Genomic DNA, 23,723 nt, shown 5'->3' with positions numbered 1-23,723 from the left:
AAAATAATTATCAACTGTATGAAGACTAGATGGCATGCTGTGGATTTTCAGTAGATAAGGAAAAAATGTATTGATCACAGCCAGATCACAGGTAAGGCCACTAATTAAGTAGGCTGGAGAAATTCCAGAAGAGAGCAGTTAGAATGATGAGAGGGCTGCAAAACATGATCCATGGGGGAAGCTTGAAAGAGTTTGGGGTTAGCTTACAAATCACTGGAGAAGTACCTAAGTTTTCATGTTGAAGAGGCCATCGCAAAGACAAAGTGAATAATTGTTCTCCAGGATCGGATGAGAAGTCAGGAAGTCAATTTACAGCAACATGCAAGTCCAGTGCAAGGCTGCTGCTCCGATGGCCGTTGGATCTCAAAAACGGCTGGGACCCAGGTTAGAAGCCACTCCCTTGCAAGCGTTAGACCAAAGCGTTGGTCTGTTGAGCAGTGGCTTGATTCTGCATGTTGCAGGGCTGCCTGGCTTCTGCTGGCTGCGGTGCCCTGCCCATGCTGTGCACAGTACTTGGCTCTGCTCACACCCCTGAGGAGCTCCTTGCAAAGCACTGTTGGCAGAATGCAGTTTCACGAGCAAGCCTTACCTGGAGCATTTTGTATCACTAGAAATCTATAGAACTTGCCTCTTGTTACTTGGCTATGGGCAGAAGGGGTTGGATGGGGTGTTGCCATTGTGTATACGGCCTCTGTCATTTTCTCAGATCATTCTGTTCAGTTTCCGTACATGCATATAGAGAGGTTGTGTTCATCAAATTTCCACATTAAACAAGAACTTTAGGATACCTCTGTTCTTTCTCCCTGATGGAAGTGTCTAGTCTTCATCAGCTGCCCCAGCAAGTTTTACAGCACCCAAATGAATTTAAATACGTGGCACGCTGTTTTCAAGGTACTTACCTGGTCTTGCTTTTAACCACACATTAAGCAAGGAAATGCTACTTTTACATTTTACAAATAGAGAATGGATGGACTGTCTTCAGGAAGGTGGTAGTGAAGCAGGAAATTCGTCGCCCACCCTGTTACAGTAGGCTCATACCCTAGAAACTTTGCTTTAAAATGACTACATCTGGACTAAATGCTGAACTTCTGTGCCACTAATCCCACACTTAACTGCACTCACACCTTTCCTGTCTCTTCTCAAAATGGATGATAAACCCAACCTCACCAGTCCTCTCTGTCAGGTGTATTTTTTCTGCATTTAAATCTTATTGACAGGTGAACAACTGCCTGCTTACAGTGTGCTTTCTAGATTAGGAAAACTGATTCTCTGGTGCTATAGCTGTTGCTCTAAAATGTTCCCAGTGAATTTAAATTTTAAAATTTAATTTTAATGGTTCTCTTTGCTTTTGCGCTAAGGAGAAGGCATGGTATATGAGCATAATGGAAGCATTTACTAATTTTCTTTCATATGCTTTGGTGACACTAGCGTGAAAGACAGGAAATTCTGAAATTAGAAATATTATAAGACGTAGATCTAAGACATAGATCTGCAGGCCTACCCCGCTGTTAATGAAGGATGTGTTTGTTAGAAGTGTCAATAGCTAGGTATTTAACAGATAAAAGAAGTACTTCTTCCAGTAAAAAAGAAATGTGATGGGGAGGTACAGTTTAAGTATGCAGAGAGAGTGCACATGGCACAGAGAAGCAAGAGCAGTGTCTCCAGGCTCATCATTTGCTCACTTAATGTCTGTCTTTGTTTTCTGCATACAGAAAGAGTGGAAGAGAGGCTTTTTCATTTTATAATAAAAAACAAGAGATGGGTCCTTACAGGCCTGAGACTTTGATTAGATCTCTGTAAGACAAAATCAAATCTGGCAATGCCCTCATGACCTTGTCAGACTAGTCTCAGAACTGTTTCATCCATGAGACTGCCTCAAATAAACCTCTGAGTGCAGGTGTTCTGCCTGCCTCTTCCTGAAGCGTTGCATTTTCTCTGTCGTGATCATCTTCCTCAGATGTTCCCTGCTCATCAAGGGTGAAGGACAGAGAAATGAGGTCATGAGGCACAGTGTTAAATGATTGAGGAGGAAACTCTGAAACCACAGATTTAAAAAAAAAAATAAAAAATCCATGGAGAAGAGGATTTTACTGTACAACTTACTGCAATGTGCACAGGCATTTTTTCTATCTTGCAATATCTGGCTAGACAATAAAAACTAGTTATTTGGCTGGAATGACTAATAACTCACATGACCTGAATTTTTAGCAAGGCTCTTTTTTGTCCTTAACAAAATCAATATATGATTTGATTTTGCCACTTGAGAAAAGCTGCCGCCTTTCCCCACGAGGTTGCTTTCTTTCATTTCTAGTGTGCTGTGCTTCATTTATTGGCTTTAACAATCTAATTCATAATGTTTGCATGATATTTGCCATCCCTGTTAACTGGGCCCTTCTGCCATAACAAGTCTGTCACACATATAAGCACTCCATAAACAACTTCCTGCTGAATCAAACGTCAAGCAGCCAGTGCTTGTTGAGAGTGTAAGTTGAACCTGTGGCCTCTGCAGGCAATGCTGTTGATTTGCATTGATAGCACCTGATTTAAAATAATGCTGTTCCAATAATTTTGTAAATCTGTAGATAACACACTTGTATAATTTTTACAAAACGTAACCTGACAAGAAAAATGCTCTTAAATATGATCTAATATAACTCTATTACCACATTTTGCAACTTAGAAAATTACTATAATTGTGCATACAGTTCTGAAAATATATTTCTGAGTTGCAATGCAATTAGAAATTTCTGGACAAGTTCTGTTTTGAATATGGGTCATTCTGAATGTTGGGTAAAGGACACTTTTTAAGTGTCTTCCAGCACAGTCCTGGACTCTTAGCAACCTTATCTCTAAGGGCTGAACAGATGCTAGTGTAGATTTAGATTGAACATAAGGAAGAAATTTTTTACAATGAGGGTGGTGAGGCACTCGAACAGCCTGCCCAGAGAAGTTGTGGATGCCTCATCAGTGAAGTGTTCAAGGCCAGGTTGGATGGGGCTTTGAGCAATCTGATCTAGTGAAAGATGTCCCTGCCCATGGCGTGGAGTTGGACTAGATGATCTTTAAAGGTCCCTTCCAACCCAAACCATGCTATGATTCTATGCTTGGAGCCTGGTTTGCATTCTTTTAACACAATGGCAAAGATTTTGATAATCTCAGAGCACTTTGGTCTCAATGTGCATATTTATTTGTTGGCTCTTTTCAAATAATGGACTTTAAGTACACATATGACCTGGAAAAGAGAGAGAGGGTTGGTGGTTGTTTCTTTTGTTTCATGTGTTCTGATGTAGCACAAAAATGAACTTGGCAAAAATCGCATCCGTTTTTTGCAACTTTAGGACATTGATAACAGGCTTCTTTCCTGTGATAGGGAACACTCCCTGGAGTGTTGACACGAGTGGTTTTAATCTTCAATGGATATAATGTTTCAAGCTGACAGAAATTAACAAAATCCCATGGAGTTCACTCTTGAGCCTCATTTCATTTCTATGAATGCATTGCTTACTTAAAGGAATGCGAAATGATCTAGTTATCAAGTTTTCTCAGGGCTAGAAACACCTCCTTTTTCAAACCATATTAATGTCTCAAGTTACAACACTCCTTCTCTCCCCCCAAAAGAAAACACCCTTCAGCAGCAGAAGAGATAAGGTTCAAGCTAAGGAGTCTGGATTTTTGGGTTTCCATCAAAGAATTTAGATTCATTGTTGGTTATTCTCTTGTTCTAGCTGTTTGCGGGGTGTAGAAACAAGTGATAAGGAAGCAATCACTCGCCACCAGCTGACTGATGCCCATCCAGTCCCCAAGCAATGGCTGCTTTGAAAAAACATGACATTATATTCCATACCATGTCTCTTTTGTCAGTTGGGGTCAGCTGTCCCAGCTGTGTCCCCTCCCAGACATGTGGCCACCCCAGCCTCCTCACTGTGGGGGGCAGAGTGAGAACAGAGAACGCGTTGATGCTGCACAAGCACTGCTCAGCCATAGCTAAAGCACTACTGTGTTATCAACACTGTTTTGGTCACAGATCTACAACACAGCACCATACGGGCTGCTGTAAAAAAAATGAACTCCCTCTCAGCCAAGCCCATTACAACATTTTATACCAGACAGTCTGCAGGATTTCTGATTTTTTAAAAAGTGATTTCATGTTATAGTGATAACGAAGCTTATGATTCTTTTACTATAGTGCAAGTTTTTAGTTCTTTTGTTAAGGTTGTGTAACATTTGAATGCCTTCTGACTACTGGCCCTTAACTGTTTAGGCAGAAATATTTCCATGTCATTAGCCTGCTTTTGAATTCTTATGAACTTAATGCTTCTGCTCTTTGGAACAGGGGCTTGAAAGAGAATTGCTCATCTGTTGTGATGAAGCTTTTTGCTGTGGAAAATTGGGCCAGAATCGAGGTAGCTGAATATCTGGTTTTATGTCTTCAGAGGCTTGCTTTGATACTTGTAACATTCTCTCAAAAGCCTTTCTGCACTGTGCAATCACTTAATTTATATTTGAGGCAGTTTAATGTTACTAGGGGGAATGAAATTCTCTTTGCGAACTTTGAGTAGTTAGCTATGATTTATGCATTTTTATTTTGTTTGTCTTTTCTAAAATACATAATGCTAAATTCTTCACAATATTCTATGCCTCTAACTGCAATTCAAGTCAATTGTCCTGAATAGAATGATTTAAAGGCTGTACGTGTTCTAAGAAAGTCAGTTTTCAAGATGTTGCATTGGGTATTTGAAATGACTTGGCATTTGGTTTGCTGCTCAGTTTTCCTACACCTCATGTTCATCATGCCATGTTACTGAAGAGTTGTTCATATATTTAAGTTCATTAGTCTGCCAAAACTGCAATGATAAGTACTATAGGAAGATTTTGGATCAAATGAGTGGCTTTGCATTCAGTCCATGTTTCTGTGCTGTGTAAATAGGCTTACAGACACCCACTAAATGATGAAAATAAAGCAAAAAAAAAAAAAAAAGGCTAATTTTTCTGGTTCCTTTCATCTGATATGTAGTGTTCTGGGAGGAGAAAAGGAGGGAATTAAACAATCTTTTAATTAAAATTCTACATGAAGTAAAATATGCATACTCGTTCAGTATAGATGATGGTATGCAATTATTGATTGTGAATGTTTTTATGGTTATTTTGTTTCATTGTAGCAGTTTCTTTTTTCCTTCTAAGTACTTTGTTTTACCTTGACTCAAGGTTGTTTTTCAATTTAGACAGTGAACTCACTGTCTAAATACCAGACTTAAGGTAGTACCGTTAGCGATCAAATGAAAACCCTAATTCTCATCTTGAAATCTCACTGTGTACATGTTGGAACTATTCATAAATGTGTCCTTTGCAGTCATGAGTGCCTTGGAATGGTTTTTATTGCTCCAGATATTACAGATGCAGGACACAAATTGCAGATGAAGCCAAAACTAGCACTTACTGCCTCACCAGTTTCTTTTTTGCTTTCTTTTTCCATTCTCTCCATCTGTTGTGGCTTCTTAATGTAGACGTGATCCTCTTTGTAGTAGCATCTCCCTGGTTTGTGGTGCCACTAGCGGAATTAAAGACTTTTTGCAACTGGTACAGGAACCTGAAACTTTGGTGGATGGTTAACAGCCTCTTGATGTAAGAGAGTCTTTCATTATGCATCCCATGCAAGTGACTAAACCAATAAATACAGAAGCTGTATGGCTTTTGTCAGTGCTTTGATTTCAGACACTCTTTTTGTTGATATATTATGAAGAATATAATGAAGAGAGCAGTTAGGGGAAATGTTCCTTCCTACTGTTATGGACTTTCTACAACAATATACTCAATGCCTGTCTTTTAGACATGTTTTGGTGCTTCGTATGTGTGTTTATGTTGGCATTCTAGTTCAGATCAGGAGTGCACTTTTTAAAGCGATTTCCCAACTTCTCTACTTGTGCTGTTTTGGTTTGCATCAGCAAGCATCAGCAGTCCAATACATGAGATGGATTCCTTTCTGCTGAAACTAAACAAGGAGGTTAGCTGCTAATGGGTGTTCAGCAGAGGAGGCTAGACTAGGCTAGTCCAGAGTAAAACCCTAGAAATGTATGTGGTGTGGTGATTAGGACCTTAGTGCCAACTGTTCCGTTGCATTAAACAAAGGTGGTGTTGCATGTTTTCATGCATGTGTGTAATTAGCTGTATTTTGCAAGCACCTTATCTCCATACTGAGAGATATCTCATTGAGTAAAATCATACCCAAGTAAGGGAATATTTATATAACTAATAAGAAGATATAAGCCTCTGATGTTTCTCAAAAGGTGGTGCACTCTGTTTCAGAATTACTCTCTGCCTTAGAATAATGGTCAGTACAAACTTCTCACAAGATCCTCTTCAGTGTGTACTGTCAGGATGGTGTCATTGCCATAAAAAAAGCTCTTATCTAGAGGTGTTGACATGCCTGAGTAGTTGGTGACACCCCTGTGTGGTTGGCAGAATATTTTCACAAATGTGTGTGATGTTTCTTACGTTTTATGTGCTAGTATGGCTCACTGATGTTGATACAGTGTTTTTTGGGTTATAAAAGTGTTTGCATATTATATTCTTACACACACTTATTCTTTACCTATGCTAATTGTTCCGTTAAAAAGACTAAGTTTGTCTCCTGTTAACTTTTTGGCACCATATTCCTCCCCTGCTCTTGATTATTAATAAAAGCTTTGTTTTGATTTGGATCCTTTCTGAAATTTGCTACCTCTTGTTCTGTCCACCACTGCTACTTTTTGCCTATGCTTTTCAAACAAGGCCTATCTGTGGGCTCTAAATCTTGCACGGCGCACTACAGTGTAATACATCTTCATGGTAAGTCCAATTGTCAGGTTTACTTTCTTTGCCTGTTCCTCCTAAAATTTAGATTGATCAATCCATGTAACAAATAAAATAATCTGAAGGAAAGAAGGTAAACATTCTAACCTGTTCTGTACATAAAATTTAGGTTTAGTGCTTGTTCAAACAATTGAGAGGTGTGTAGTCATTGAGTACGTACCCACAGAGTAGAGTATTCATATGAATATAAGCATATGGGCAGCAAGGTAGTTCTAGGTGACTTAAATGTGTTGATTGTTAATAATCTCTATTTAGAAAGTAGAAAAAAAAGAAGCGGAAGCAAGGAAGCTGGAAAAATACTTTTTGAGATGTAAAAGAGGAGGGGAAGAGAGGACAGAAAGACAAAGCTGATGTCATGATACAAAGAAGCAGGCATAGGAACGGAGAAGGCTATAAAAACTGAAAGACAAAAGTCTTAATGTTTTGTTTACATCTCAAAATGATTAATCATATGTAGGCTTCTGTCTCTGTTTTGGAAATTTATTTTGCTTTGATGTACAGAACATTTGAAACTCCATTAATTCTAGCACTTTTCTGCATCTTTGGTATAGCTTATGGCATTGATGGGAAACTTTTTTCAAAGCACTTACAGTGAACTCTACTTTCAATTTGCTGACACTTTCATTATCTCCTTTAAAAAGATTCTGTTCCTGTGCGTGAAGCCATAGGTATATCAAGCAGTTAAATATTCTTCAAGATCAGAAAAAGGAGATAACATGTCTGACATTGCATTTCTTGGGTGACATCACCTTATGATGAAAATAGTCCATTTTGGAGCTCTGTTTTAAATTTTTGAGAAACTTTATAGATGGAGGACTTTCTAAAAGATTGCTAATAAACATTGGACTGTAATACCGATACAAGCTTACCCTTTCTGAAGCCAGGTATATAGTTTGTAGGTGTGTAGTATTGTACTGTAGAGCCTTTCTGAAAAGTCTTGCTTAGACAACTGTACCAGAGAGCACTAAATACTAATAAAATTGTTCTTGTAGTGAGAGGATTCCTTCCCAGAAGGAGATGGGGTATTGGAAACTGATGACATAATTCTGTGTACATGCCTATCTCCCTCCCCTGTGTTGTTTTCAGCCATATGGTATTGGAACTGTACTTGGAAATTAAGAAATCTAAAAGGAGAAATTAAGCTTATTTTGTAGGATACTTTGCTTAAGGTTTTTAGTTTTCAGACTCGGAAAGCTCCCTGTGGGTTTTGAAATAGTCCAGGCTGGGGACACTGCAGAAAATGTATTCCTGCTATACTTTGTTATAAAAAGCTTAATTCAGTCTCTCTGGGAAAATCCAGAAACAACTTCCCTGGCTTACAAATGTGCCAAAAATTGTACAAATTTGCAAATTATTATTTTTTCCTCTTGGGGCATATCTTCACCGTAGATTGTCAGTTTTTGCAGAACCTTGTAAGTCTTCCCAAAGTACCCTACAGTGAAAAGAATAGGTAGTCATAAAAAAAAAATAAAAAATAATCAGAAGCCAAAACCCCAGCAATTTAGTCATCTGTTCAGCAGAACATCTTTATATGTTTATTTACAATACACAACTCTTGCTTTAACAGACTCGGTCTCATCTGTGAAGAGATTTTCAGGGTTCAAGCTTTACACTTAAATGTCAGAAGAACTTAAACCAGATGTACTATATTTTCTATTTTTTAAGCATGACACAGTCCTATAGTCTCCATACATTCCATAAGTTTCTACTAGAGAGAAGGCAATAGTATTAAAGTTACTGGACATGCGGTATAGCCACAGAATATAAGATAAATTTGCCTTTTGGTTGCAAATATGAAATGTTTTATCTTGAGTACGTAAATGCTCTCTCTTCTACTATTTTCAATCCCCTCTCATACTTCTCTCAAAGTGTTTCAGGATGGTTTTAATTTCTGTTACAGTTTAATTTCATTGAGCAAGATTTGTAAAGGAGCAAAGTACTTGCACTACCTTGTCCTGTTTTGCTTTTCCTTTCTCTGTTTGCCTAGCTTGCCCTGTATTCATTTTCATCAATATGGTCACTTAATCTAGATACTTAAATTTCAAATTCTACTTGTGTAAGAATTGAATTTTGCAAATATAATGCTAGTTGTGGGTATATTAGCATGATTTACAAATTCCAGATTTAGGAAAATAATTAGCTGAAAGACAGCGTGTGGAGAAGTTGCCAAAACGTTTGGCTGTGTGCACAGTAGTTTTTCTAAAGGTGGTTGTCATAAAAGCAGATATTCATCACTCTGAAGTCTGGGAAATCCAAAGGCGACCAGGTGAGTTTGCAAGTGTGCTCTGTCATCCTTGAAAGGCAATAGAGATGACCTAGTCCCCAGTGACTAGGGAAGGGCAAGTGCTCTACCCGTCTTCAAAAAAGGCCAAAAATAAATGTGGGGGGCTAGAGGCCAGTCAGCCTTGCTGTGATCTGTGGGGAAAAATCACGGACCATAACATCTTGAAACACATTTTTAGACACATGGAGAGAAGAAGTTGCCTGAAAATGCTTTTTTGCCTCACTGAACTTTTTGCTTTGTCAGTTGAATTGCACCAAATCTCCTGTCTTACTGCATTCAGGAAGCTATTATATATAAGTTCTGCATACATTATGAATACATTAGTTACCAGAAGTTAGAGGTAGGCAGTAACCGTAGGAAAGCAGTAGGAAGTAGCATTTTTATGGTGCATATGATAATTTTATACTGATATGAAAGGTAATCATTATATTTTGCATTGATTGCAGCTTTGTGCACAGACCAAGCTTCTTTAATTTTCTATAGGTAAATCCTTTACAGATGGAAGACAAATACTATTGTATAAAGATCTAATTTAAAAAAATATCAGCTAACAAACAAGGCAAAATACTATCTATTAAAGAAAATCAGATACTTTTTGAAACAAAAACCTGTATTGTGTCTCAAATGGAAGTGTGCTGAGGTTGCACTGTTACCATAGAACATATAATGTTTATCCCTAGAGTCACTCATCGTGCCAGTACAGTAAATTAATACAACGTCCAATGTGATGTAGCAAAAGCTAATACCTAGAACTGTCTAGTAATAGTTAAATTTTCCTGCTTACTTGATTAGCTTCTGTTGTTTGCTCCAGAACTGGTTAGGCAGTTACTCTCTACTACTGCTCCATAATCAAATAAAATCTTAATGATTTTCCTTAAATGCTTAACTGGATTCCAATATCCACTGTTAGGAAAATAAAAATTTGTTTTCAGCCATTTGCTGATTATAAGCAGAGCCAATAACTTGTTAAAGTTACACAGTACCTCCTCTTAAACCCCTGGTTTTTGTTGCATGAATTTACCATTCTGTAACATTTTTTCAAAGCTGGGTCATGCAAAAATGTCTCAGCATTTGTTTGTTTGTTTTTCTTTTTTTATTTTCACTGGTAAAGACACTGGCAGGTTGTTCACAGTAAAAACAGCTTCATCAGCAGTGGCGCTTCTATCTTCTTTGAGAAAGTAGAGGGTAGCATAGGCAACTGCTTTTAACGTCAGCGCTGACGGAAGCTCAACCTGGATAAAATCAAGATGTTGGCCAATGCAATCAAAAAAATCATGGATTTGAGACTTTTTGATTTACTATGGCTTTTAGTTATTCAAGTCCACAGTCTATGTAAATTACAAATTTCTTCTAAATTCAGGTAGCTGCAGCTTCTTGTTTCGTTTCTGTGCTTTGTAAGCTAGAAGTACAAAGTTGTCCAGTTACTTATACTTTTGGTAACATCCAATATGGATTAGTCTTATTTTGCTGAGTAAACAATGTCTACAAAAGCTATGTAAAGTTCAGACTCGTGTTCTGGAGATAATAGTGCTTTGCATTTAGTTTCCAGATGAGGTACAAATACTTGCTGTTCAGAGCAAATCATTTTACAACTTAGCAATTGAGCAACTGTGGCGTCTTCATGCTTCACCCAGTTGTTCAGAACTTCGGTATGCTTTAACCAACAACGTACAGAAATAATCTTATTAAGTTTACAGAAGTGATGAAGGAATTGACCAAGACTTAGAACTTGCTATGCCACATTGCATTAACAGAGTATCATATGGCCTTTACTTCAAAGAATCTATAGTCTAAATGAGTAAAAGCAGACGTGGACTTAGAAAGTGTTATGAAGCACAGCAGAAGACAGGAAAAATGGCAAGCACAAGCATCACTGATGTGGAATTATCTTGTTATAGGTGTAGTTGTTAGGAGTTCAGTTTAAATTCAGAAGAAGGGGCTGGGGAGAAGGCTGAAGGAGTCCTGGGCAATGAGAGGAGTGAGTGCTGCTGGGGATGAAAGTAAGTGGGGAAAAGCAAATATGGAAGAGGGGGGAAGGCTAGAGGGAATGCTGCAAACCAGATATGATCCAGTGGGCTCCAAACATTTTCAGTGTGCAAAGACTACTGGCTTGGCTGCTCTTTAAAGCTGTCCTTGCTGCCTGGCGTCTGTCCCGTTCCTCCCCCAGCAGCACACCAGGGAGGGGTAAGGTATCATTGGGGTTCCTGTACCCCAAGGACACAAGGGGCTCCCCAGTCAAGTTCTGCGCCCCGCGGCCTCTGCAAGACCTCGTCTTCCCCTCCTTGCCAAACACAGAAGTCCCCGATTTAGCTCCTTCTGCAACTCCTCCAACCATCTGGAGTCCATGCCTCCTTCAGAGCAGTGGAACTAAAGTAGAAATCTAAGAATGGGGTTTGTTTGCATCAGTTCAGACTACTGTTGTCTTCTTTATTTAATTTTGATTAATACTTGTACATTTGGGTATCTTCAGGAAAATAATATAAACACAATTGAATGTTTAATATAGTACTCTATGCCATTCTGAAGCAACTTTTAACAAACTTGTTAGAAGCTTTAAAATATTTTGGCTTTTTAAAGCTTTCACACTGGAAAAATCTAAATATTGAAATGCATAACTTACGGAGGAGGGAAGATGCTAGATATTGAAATGATGGTGTATCTTTTCCCCTTTTGAAAGAAACCAAAGCACACTGCATTTTTAATGTTGATAACTCCCCATTAAAAACTTTAAATGCTCCTAAATGACTTTAACTTGCTGCAGGACTGCCTTTTTCTTTCAGATGTGTTAGAATTCATATTAGCACTACTTTGCCCTTGTTTCTGAATTATTTTAATGACGGCAGCCGCTCCACCAAGCTGTCTGTCAAGATGTGGGTGGCAGGCTATTATTTCACTTCATAAATCATAATTTACAGGGTTTTTTATATCCATCTTGGGGATAAACACTTTATGCTTTGTGTTTTCAGCAGCAATATAAAATGTAATTGATACTTAAAGCAATATGTTAGAAATATGGACAGAGAAAGCCAGGAGAGAAAAATCACAAATGTTTAGTTTTTCTGTGGGTTGGTCTACATACTGAGCATTTTTTCCATCTGATTTCATATTCTTAGCACTTCAACAGAGGATGATGATGAATTACATTTACATGATTGCTGCCTGTAGGTTACTATAAGGATGTTTCTTTAGCTACAGACACTCAACAGATGAGTTATCTCAACAAGGTCATTTTGTAGTTTCTCATGCTGCTAAATAAACTTATCGCTTTGTGCTATTGTCTTCCAGATTCATGAAAAACTGCATTATTATGAAAAACAGAACCCAGTGCCCATACTCCATGGTGCAGCAGCCTTGGCAGATGATGTAAGTGTCCCCTGCTGAGATCACTGGTACCAAGTCTCCCAAAAAACTGTCTGCAAGCAGAACTCCTCATAGTGCAAACATATGAATGTAATCCTGTGAGCTGAAATCATAAGAAGCTGCAAATGTTTCCAAAGGTGCTGTCATCACCGGGCTTGTTGCTGATATTACTTTGATTTTTATTCACTTGACTGTTATAAAAACATTGCATCTAGATAGCCTCTTGTTCTGCTTTACTAACTACGTAATAGAAATTACAGGTTGGAACTCTACTGGGAGGGGAAAAGCTGTCAACTATTAGTGTTTCGTGAAAGTCACAGACAAGAGGAATGCTTTGGAAAAATAAAGACAAATGAGATAGCAGCACTGCTGACAGAACATGAAAAATGACAGATAATACTACAGAAATGAAGCATATGAAATGCCTAGAAAAGAGGCTTGTTAAAAAAAAATCAAAAACTATTTAAGAAAAAATACAGTAGTGATTTATTGATATTGGAGCTTTCCAAATTACCTTCATAACCAAAAAATAAATTGTAAAAGTGGTCGGCATTGATGGAGTAGTTAATTTCCTGTTACTATAATTTTTATTTTAAAGAAAAAAATCCAACCTGCCATTTCTTGCTATTTGGTTAGTTCTAGGATTCAGATGAATTGTGCACACACCTGTGTAAACTATGACTGAACCTGAGGTAGGCCAGGATAGAGAAATGTTTAATAACCTGTGGTTTAGGTGAAATCCAGAAATCTTTGTTGCAATTGATGATCTCAGGTTGTTTTTTGGAAAAGGCAATATGTATTAGGATCCATTTCAAATACAGCATGTTTGAAACTTCACATACTTTATAGATGTGTTAAAATCTTAACTATCTTTTTATATAATTAATAGCGTTTGATTTTTAAATTTTACAAATGGTTAGATGTTGTGAATTGAGAATGGTGACATTTTAACAAAAAATAAATTAAACATATTTTAAGTCTATTGAAAAAAGGATATAATGTAATTTAATCATGTTTCAGTAGGAGGAGAGCTATATCCTGTAACATACCAAATATAATAATGCATTAGCTTTGACATCAGGCATATATTAGTAATATTTTTTTAACCTTCAAGTAGCTTTGAATGATGTTGATAGTAATTTTGAAAATTAGAAAGCTGGTTGAAATTCTCTTCATTAAGTTCTTGGTGACATATTAATAATCCTTGTTAACATTTATGTTATGGATCTCTGGGCTAAAATTCTTAATAAGAATAATTTCTTGTTTTTGGATGCAAAACTTAGTTCTTGATATTTTCAGAAATGCTGAGCAATCTCATTCTTTGTTCAGCCCCATTTAAAATGTATAGTTTTGGAAATCCCCAAATTAAAGTACTCTGTCACTCCTCAGTTGAGAAAGGTCAGGGTTTTTAACCCTATGAATGTATTACTATGTATATATATGGTAGTATTTTCAAAATGTACATATGTTGGGACGTGAGTGTCTCTAGGCATCTGCCTACTTTTTAAACACAGCTTCTTTTTAAAGATCCTCTTGCTGGTTCTTCATTTTTGCTTATGTGTAGCTGAACAGCTGGTTTTATGGGCACTGTCCCATAGAATGAGGATGTCCTTTGGCAGCTGAAGTCAGGCTAGCACACTGCAGGATTTTCTGTGTTTCAATAGTTATCAGCAAACTTTGAGGAAGCTAATTTGCATGTATTGGGTTTTGTAACTCCAAAACCCATGAAGTTCCAGGATTAAAGTGCTATTCAGTTTTTGGCACATTTGTCTGACTAGTTGTCAGCTTCAGGGATTTAAGAGCATGTTGGTGATATAAAACACACTTTTATTTCAATAGGCTTTAAATTAATGATTTGTCTTCCTAGTGATAGTAACTGTTCTATAGTTAAATAAAGGAGATATTCTTATTAGCAAGTGAATATTTCCTGTTTGATTTAAAACCCAAATTTGAGGTGCTGCTATAACATAACTAAAAACTGTTCAAGGAGTGTGTTTTTATTCTTGTGTTATTTTTTAAAGCTATTTTAGAGGTAACAATAGTGGTGAGGCTTCTTTTCTAAACATTTTCATTTTCCTAGCTGCCATACCTTCTCTCTCTTCACCCCCAGCAACTTTTAGGCTGAATTTCCCATCAGAGATTCTGTTTGCCTCTTATTCTGGAGCAGCAGTGTCTGATGTAGGACTCTTGCTTTCATGCAAATGTTCTAAACATTGCTGGCAGTATAGGTATATACAGCAAATAAGGCCTCTAGGTTATTAGAAAGGCTCTTCTGGCAAAAAAAGTTTCAGAACTTTCTCCAGAAGCTTTAAACCCCCCAGGCCCCACTGGTCCTCATCTCGCCCACCTCACCCCACATCTGCCCCTCTCCCCTGGTTTGTCTTCCCCTCCCTATAGTGGCAGCTCTTCATAAAGAACTTGGTGAAATGTTATGGTTCCCTCAGCAGAGAATCGTAGAAGAGGTTCTCAGACAGCTTTTTCAGCAGTCTTTGGCATAGGTGGTGATTCGCACAGTATCAGTGTGCCCAGGGTAGTCCATATAGTTTGTTCTTCTGCTGGTAGCTGTCACAAATCTCAGCCTAAAAATCTGGTCCGAAACTCCTAGAAGCACAACAAGCAGCTCTGGTGCTGTTTCCTAATCTGGAAACATGGCTTTGTCGTCCTCCTCCTCTGTCGAAATTGTCTTCCTCCTCCTCTTCTATTATGGGGCGTTACATGAGCCTTTAAGACTTTTATGGAAATATTTGGGAAAACCTTGTAAATTATATGAGTGGAAACATTTTTAATTGTTTCATCTCTGAACAAATATTTTCTAAATTATGAGATTTAAAAGTCTATTAAAGCAATAACAAAATATTCTGTTTCTCACTGTTCTAAACCTGATGCACCTGCATCTACATTTGCACCACCAAAGCAAACACCAGTTCTGCTGAAGTTAATAGATGCTTGTGCACAATTCATCTGAGAGAAATGCTGAACCAGTCATTCTTACTGAGTGATTACTACTCTTCATCAGTGAAACACGAATGAATAGATTTTATTTTCTAGGTGATGCGTAGTACAAACTAAGGGATGAAAAGAGAACTAAGGGGAACCTGTGTCATATACCTGCTGTCATTCCTATCACAGATTATTCTCAGCTTTGCAGAGCTTTTCTGTAGAACATGCAGGCTAGATTGCAGTCAGAATACCTCAATACTTGGCTTTATGTGCCTAAAATATTTCATTCTGACCTTTCCAAAGGAGGTCGTTTTCTAATCTTTCAGTATTAAGACACAGGTATTGTTAAGATTAGCATTGATGTATTTGATGGACGTTGTTATCTATGAATTATAGTTAAAAGGCCGTGGACTGTAGGTGATTAATTTTTCTTTTAGTCCTGTTACCCCTCTATTAATTTGAAGGTTAAAAAAAATTTACTAAAATCATGTCTGATGTCTATAATTGCTTCTAGAATTAGTCTATTATATATAATTATGCAAAATATACTTCTATCCATTTATCTTGAAAATTTATACAAATTGAAAGTACAAATTTAGAATTAGGCCAGACGAATAAAATTACTTGCTGCAAATAACCAATCTTTTCTTGAGACATTTTTATGATACTGATTTAATGCAAAGAAAATAAGTGATTATCTGAAATCACGTTTTGGATTACGAGCCATGTAGCTTCAGAATTTTAAACTAAAGTTCAGTGTTGTGAAATATGTTTTAGCTTTTCCTTCTTCTGGAAAAATAGTTCGAGTCTGAAATCCTGCAGTAAAATATGCCTCTTGAGTCCAAATTAGTTGAGAATGTCGTGATAAGAAAAACTCAAGACATGAGCCAAATAGCCGTGGGATTAAACGTTAGACTGCTGCTCTATTGTTCACCAAGCCACAATTTTGTAGTATAACCAAACATAAATTACTGATCTTGTTGTTAGGATGTAGTTTGTGCATTTTAGGGGCTTGAATTGCTGATGACCTGTTATAAATGATATTATGATTAACCTGCTTCACATTTAACAAGCTCTTTCCAGTGTATGTGTAAACATAATAAAAGGTTCAGATTGCTTGCACTGTAGGGGCACTTTGCTTTCTTATCCCAGTCCTAAACAGCACAGCTACTGTGGGTTTTTGGAAGCAGTGTGGATTTCACCACCTCATTCAAAACTATTTTTTATAGACAGTGTCAAAGTTTGATCCAGTCATTTTTACAAGCAGTCCTTTGTCTGCACGCAAAGGACCATTCACTTAAATGAAGTGCTGGGATTTGCCCCCATTGCTATAAATCAGAATGTGATCTGGCTGCACCCTTGCCAGAAATGATTACTTGTGTTAAACTGAGCCCAAAAGGCCTGGCTTAAATCTGGTCCACCGAGGGCCAGAAAAAGAAGCGCGGTGATTGATGGTGTTTTTCTTCATGCTGGCTTCTGTTTGAACACACTGGAAAGTAATAACCTTGAACAAGACAGATTCTGGGTTGTCACTGATGCACTGGGTAAAACAACGCTTTGCTAATGGTCTTTGTGTCGATTCCATCTCCCACCCAGCTGGCTGAGGAGCTGCAGAGCAAGCCACTGAGCAGTGAGATCAGAGAACTGTTGAAACTCCTCTCAAAACCCAATCTCAAGGTGAGGATGTGTTGCACCTGCAGAGTGTTTTCTGTATGGGTGTCTGCATCTGCTTCCCTGGGCTGTGAGGGAGTTTGTCTGCTTTAACGAATACGTGTGCTTTTAAGAGAAGTCGCAATGTTAATCGGAAATACCTGTTATGAAGAAACACATTTAATGTTGCCCATAAATTATTATGCTGTAACTGATATTGATAAAAGAAATTCAGTGGAAAGCCATTGATATTTACAGCGGATATTCCAAAAAGTAGATACAAGATTTTCTTTATGTCTTTTGCTAACTTTTATTGCATGTGCTTAATAAATTTATTACAAATGTGCTTTTACTAAAAGGTTTTCAGCCATACTATTGATTTAATTACACTGTGCATAAGTAGCGCAACCTGGTACTTTCAACAAAATTCCTGATGGATATTATTTAAAAAAAAATAATCTAATTTTGAAAACTTTCTGAAAAACTCCTGAGGTTCTCTGTGGTGCTTTTGGGGAAATGGATACCTTTTATCTGACAGTAGGCTATAGAACCATTGCATCACTCAGGTTGGAAGGAGGTTGTCTAGTCCAATGTGTTGCTCAAAGCAGGGTCAACACTGAGTTCAGAGCAGCTTGCTCAGGGCTTTCTCCCACCAGATCTTTAAAATGCCTGGGAACAGACATTCCACACACGCTCTGTGCAGCCTCTTCCAATTCCTAATTATCCTCCTAGTAAAAACTGGCTTTCTTATATCCAGTCAAAACCTCCCCTGTGTATCATTGTTAATGCGCACTATCACATTATTTTTCCACTCTAAAGAGAAGGAAGACCTTAGTGCTGTAGATGCCTATTGCAGTGGTAATTAAACGCAGCAGTTGATAAGTTTAGAGGAAAACTGTAGAGTGGAAAGGAGCCCTTTTTAAGACAGTTGATTCTTTGTATTCCCTTTAAAACACTGATCTCAAAACACTATTATATCTTCAAAGTGCTACAAAATTGTAAAGGTCAATTATGCCTCCTTTTTTAAAAGATTTTTGCACAGTTGGTTATTCCATAGTTTGCAAAGTGACAAACTTTTTCTCTGAAGGGATAAGCAATGCCAATGGCATATTACAAGAGGAACTGTTGGTGCATCAAATTGCAGAGATCCTGAGCTTCACTGTAGGTATTTCCTTAGTGACTGTCCACATGTGTTTCATACTTCTGAAGCTTTAGTGGATTGAGCCTGAAGACATCTTGTTTGCCAGAACTGCATCTCTCCCGCTCCCTTTCTTGCTTTCTCTTTCCCCACCCCCAACCTCCTCCCTCTCCCTCTCCCTCCTTTGGAAGCAGTTAAATGCAATGTGATAATCTTAGTGGAATTTCAGGGAAACAAGTGCCTTACCCCCAGCGTGACTGAACAACTGCAGTAACTTAGCAAATGTCTGTCTTGGCCGCAGGGGGAGATGGCCAGCTGCAGGGTACCAAGCCTTTTGCACGGCCAGACTGCCTAATCCTGCACAAGGGTGCATGTTTCCCTGCCCTGCATAGCTCGCAGGTGTTTGTGTGAGTTAGGGGAAAGAACTGACAGTATGTGTGACACATTTGCCTATCCGTTATCTTCTCCATTTGCCATCTCATGGCAAACATGCCTGGGGGAGGTGGTAAATTATCACTGCTCCCTCCTCCATCACGTTGACCAGGCGAGTGTACTGCATTTGGTCAGAGGCTGTTTTAGTTGAGATTCTTCTGTGGATTTCCCCTGCTCTGTCTTGGGCAGAAAAGGAAAGGAAATAAGTTGCTGGGACTATTTCCAGTTCCTCCCCAGAGATGCCCTTGAGTCTGTTCAGCTGTATCTGAGCTTATGCTGTACACTGCATAAGACTTTCTAGCCTTTCACTATTAGGTTGATGGCTGGAGAGGGTTTGTTTCTTTCCTTCTAGATTCATGGGGCAAAATGATGTCTAGAAAAACTCTTTCCCTCACATCCGAAATGACTTGGGATAACTGATTTCATCTTTCCCAATGATGTTGCATAGGCTTTATCTAAAAACTTGTATATGCTTTAATTTGGGATTGACTTAAACTGGCTGTATGTTATTCTGAGGGGGCAACTTTCCTCTCCTGATCTGGCTTATAACTGCAGTGTTAGCTGGAGCCAGCAGGAGAGCTTCCACTTTCCTTACAGCTCTGCTCTATTGTTCATGGCACAATGAAGGATAGTTAGGATTAGTTTACTGCACTATATCACTACTTCCACAAGTTTGTTGTTGTAAATGGACAGGACTAGCAAGGTGATTATAACTTTGCAGGTTTGGTTAACATGCCAAAAAAGGCTGGGAGAGGTTTCCACCAACTGTCTGATTAGAGGACTATTTCTATGTTTTCATTTTGTGTTACAAAATTGTTTTGTTGAATATATTTCTAAGTGTTTGCATCTGATGAGTAAAGCTTTGACAAGTTTGTGGTGTTCATGGTTTTCATCCATAGAGAAACGTTTTAAAGAAGAAAATAATTTCTCTGAGGCAGTTATATTTATCAGAACTGAGATTTTCAATATGTCCTAAAAGACATTGCAAGGTTCTGTGAGGTGCATTTTCTTTTGGAAAAAAATAAATTGGGCATTTCTAGTCTTCTAAAAACTGGATGCAGTATTCAGTTACACTGAGTGGGGTTTTTTTTCCTGCTCTAAAATGTAACAACCTTTACCATAATTAAATGAACTAATAATGGTTGTGGTTTATCTTTTCTGATTAAAGCAGAACTCTGGAAGCAGAACAGAGCACGTAGCTCTGGGAAATCAAGTGGATTTGTTTATCTGTGTGTGAGATACTGCATTTGCGTTCTAGATTTAAAATATAATTGCAGAGTCCCATGGATGCAGGCCACCCACATCTATTGTTTTTAATTTCCAGTGTAGAATAAAGACTTACAGTTTACATTCTGTAATCCTGCTATACCTTGTTAAAGATATCAACAAGTAGAACAGTATTTCCATACCTGAGAACCCAAAGCCAGTTGAATGCAGTATTTGGTTTTTAAGCAGACTAGAAATTAGCTCTTTGAAACGTATCTTGTTATCTCTCATTCAGAAAGCCTAAGTACAGCAACGTGTATCTTCAGCCCTTCTCCATCATAACCGCAAGTGTGCAATCAAATGTTTGCTATCAGTTGAGGAAGATAACTGTTAATAAACGCTTACACTTCCAGGGTATACATATGCAAGTTTAAAAGGTCTACTGAGTTGGCTGTTAAAAAACAGCTTAAGAGTTTAACATGTCAGAGTTAGAATGATGGTAAATAACCAGAACTAGATGTACTGAAACTTACATTGTTGTGCTTGGGTTTTTTAAAGCTGTGAGGTATGTGGAGATTTTGTTTGGTTGGGTTTATTAAGTTGCAATAAAATATATACCTTAAAGATACAAAGCATAAAGATATATAGATTCACAGTCAGGCCAGGCCAGCTGGCGGGCAGTGCTGCGTGGCTCTAGTCTGAATGGTGTTTGGACCTAAGCGAGGACATGCTTGGGTGATTTGAAATGCCTGCTGATCAGGCTTGGATCCGCCTGCCGTAGCTCTCTGTAAACATATTTTAGACTTCTGAAAGTGAAATTTCTGTCCTCCGCTGCCGTCTGCATTTCCTGGGTGTTGCAGCAGCAGCACTCACCGACGGTTTCTGCGTTGCAGTGGGACAGGCTGTGGGGAAGCCTGTGTGCTGGCAGCATCACCACGTCTTCCCCTTTCCTGCTCCGGTCCCACAAGGCAGACAAGAGCTTGATGCACCTGCACAAAACTTGCTAAGTGCAGACCCTGCCTGCTGGCCTTTCTTCTGAGGGGTGTTTAGACTGTTTTTTAATCCTTTCTATTTGTTCAGTGTAGATATGCTGGCGCTTTAAATTAATTGCATGTTAGATAATCTGTGTAGTGCTACCACTGTTTCCATTATAAGTGTTAGCTAGTGTGGTATGTCTATTATAACCTCACATGAACAAGGAATGGAGGGAGGACTGTGGTGCTGTGTGGAAGGTTTTATTCCATATAATTCAGGCTAACGGGCTGTATTTGAAGGTGGTAATTCCTGGTCTGTGTGGGACTGGGTACTGCATCCACTCCTGGGTTTTCCTCAGTTCCTGGAATGACTTTTTAAGACTTTTATAATTTAATTCCTGAGGTGTAGCCATGAATTAGATTATTTTTAACCCTATTTCAAGCTTACTTTGCTTATTTTATGGAGGAAGCATTTAGAAGATGGTTTGTGTTTTCACGTAGTTTGGGTTTTACACTCCAATTTTGTTCATGGATTTACATTTACATTGAAGTTATATGATTTATACATGTTTGAGTGAAACACAATGAGGAAATTATGTAATACGCTGTTCTCCGTGTGTAAAAGAAAGGAAGAAATGTCCCTCAGCTTCCTTGTCTAATGACAACATTAAAGTTACTTAATGTACGTTGTAAATACGCAACATATGAAGCTTGACATAACACTTGTCATGGTTTAACCCCAGCTAGCAACTAAGCACCACTCAGCTGCTCACTCACTCCCCCTCGGCCCCCGTGGGATGGGGGAGAGAATCGGAAAGAAGAAGGTAAAACTCATGGGTTGAGATAAGAACAATTTAATAGAACAGTAAGGAAGAAACTAATAATGATAATAATAACAATGATAAAATGACAATAATAATAAAAGAATTGGAATACATAAAACAAGTGATGCACAATGCAATTGCTCACCACTCACCAACTGATACCCAGTTAGTTCCCGAGCAGCAATCCCCCCAGGCCAACTACCTCCCAGTTTATATACTGGACATGACATCATATGGTATGGAATATCCCTTTGGCCAGTTCAGGTCAGCTGCCCTGGCTGTGTCCCCTCCCAAGGTCTTGTGCCCCTCCAGCCTTCTTGCTGGCTGGGCATCAGAACCTGAAAAATCCTTGACTTAGTCTAAACACAACTTAGCAACAGCTGAAAACATTGGTGTGTTATCAACATTCTTCTCCTACTGAACGCAAAACATAACACTATACCAGCTACTAGAAAGAAAATTAACTCTATCCCAGCCAAAGCCAGGACAATGCTGAACATCTCTCTTACAGGAGGCTTAATTGCTTTTATATTTTCTATAACATGAAGACTAGAATATATAGTGGGGATATACATGAGGAAATGATGTTTCTGATTTAAGAGAAGACACTCCTGTGTGTGCTTTTGTAAAAAATATGAATAATAGCATAAAAAATTAAGTATTCTCAGCGTTAATGGTTTATAATTTGGAGAAATTTAAGGAACTTATGTGACAGAAAACAGAATGTATGTGAAGAGGGGAGTTGTACAGAATTTTGAAAATAATGACAACCATTTTAAAAATTATGATGCATCAGGTAGGCACCGGTGCAATTGAGAGAGGTGTTTTTATAGCGCAATTTGGCTTTTTATGAATCTGGAAGTATTGCTATTGTCTGAGAGCACTACACTTTTTTTTTCCAATTAGCTACATTATCTAGAGACAAAATATTTTTCATTGTTATGCAATTGTATAAATTGGAATATATACTTGGAAGACTAAGATTCAAGATGTTAACACAAAATATATCTAAAAGGGAATTTAATTCTGGATTTTTAATGTACATGTCACAAGTTAGCAAAATGGTCTTATCTGTTAGTAGGGACTCAAATGGGAAAAAGGGAAGCGGGCAGCAGAGTTACTCTGTCAGTGATGGGGCAGAACCCCAGTGACAGGCACTGTAAGAAATGAGATGTAGTAAATATGACAGATGATCAAACTAAGAATGAAAGACTTTAAAGCTTCCAAATTCTCTTCCACTTTTAATTAAAAAGCTTTCTTGGATAGTAGCTCTCAGTTCCTTTTCTAACAAGCTGGAAAAAGCTGTGTTCTTTGGGGGCCAGTGCCATAGCTCAAGAGCATAATTGTTATTTATTTTTAAAATTATTTGAAATCTACAAAACTAAAACAATTAACTATAGGAATTACAATTTCAGGCACTTATTTTGTTGGTGTGGCTGTAAACAAAAAAAAACATAAAAAGAATGGACCTCTTTTAGTCCATTGAATGATGTTATCCCAATTATACTAACTTTGAGACAGGCTCAGGTTATATTATTCAGATCTAACTAGCTTTTAACTTCATGTTTATAACAGCAGTTACATTCCTGATCATTACATATTGAAATGAGCAATTTACCATTTGAAGTTAATTCCTATTAGGGTAAATGTAGTGTGTTTTAAATTCATATGAAATATATCCTTTGTGGTCATTGGTGTAATGGGCAAAACAATAATTATTTTAAAAGCTTATGCCACTGTGCTAAAACTATTCCGAAGGATGTTTATACCTCTTAAGACCCAGAGGAAATTAAGCTTTTCTAACCTCCTAAGAATGCCAGGGGTGGTTCTGCCTGTTTCAGCAGAGTTTATCTTCTGTTTATGTGTGCTGAAAGGTTTGCCAGCTGCTAGTGTGAAACATAAACCAGGCACCTAAACAAGGGCACAAGGCAGGACTGTGAATGACTTCAGTGCATCATGGTACACAAGAATGTAAAGTATTTGGATCGCTCTGGGCACTGTACCTGTAGCCATAGAGGCAACAAGCAGTGGACATACTTGAAGTATTTTTCTTGGCTTCTCTTTCA

The 23,723-nt window shown here is 38.0% G+C and overlaps 1 protein-coding gene across 2 annotated transcripts in view; it reads left to right on the top strand.

The window, feature by feature from the left end:
• Nucleotides 1–23,723, top strand: part of MPP7 (MAGUK p55 scaffold protein 7) — a 158,052-nt gene that overhangs the window by 75,788 nt on the left and 58,541 nt on the right. For both annotated transcript variants that reach the window (XM_049798957.1, XM_049798956.1), the window contains exons 5-6: nt 12,419–12,496; nt 17,030–17,110. In XM_049798957.1, the coding sequence (XP_049654914.1) occupies nt 12,419–12,496; nt 17,030–17,110 (159 nt within the window). The remainder of the gene's footprint in view (nt 1–12,418; nt 12,497–17,029; nt 17,111–23,723) is intronic.

This window comes from Accipiter gentilis, chromosome 4 (assembly GCF_929443795.1).
Source record: "Accipiter gentilis chromosome 4, bAccGen1.1, whole genome shotgun sequence".
Classification (NCBI taxonomy): domain Eukaryota; kingdom Metazoa; phylum Chordata; class Aves; order Accipitriformes; family Accipitridae; genus Astur; species Astur gentilis.
This window is presented reverse-complemented; position numbering and strand designations above follow the sequence as displayed.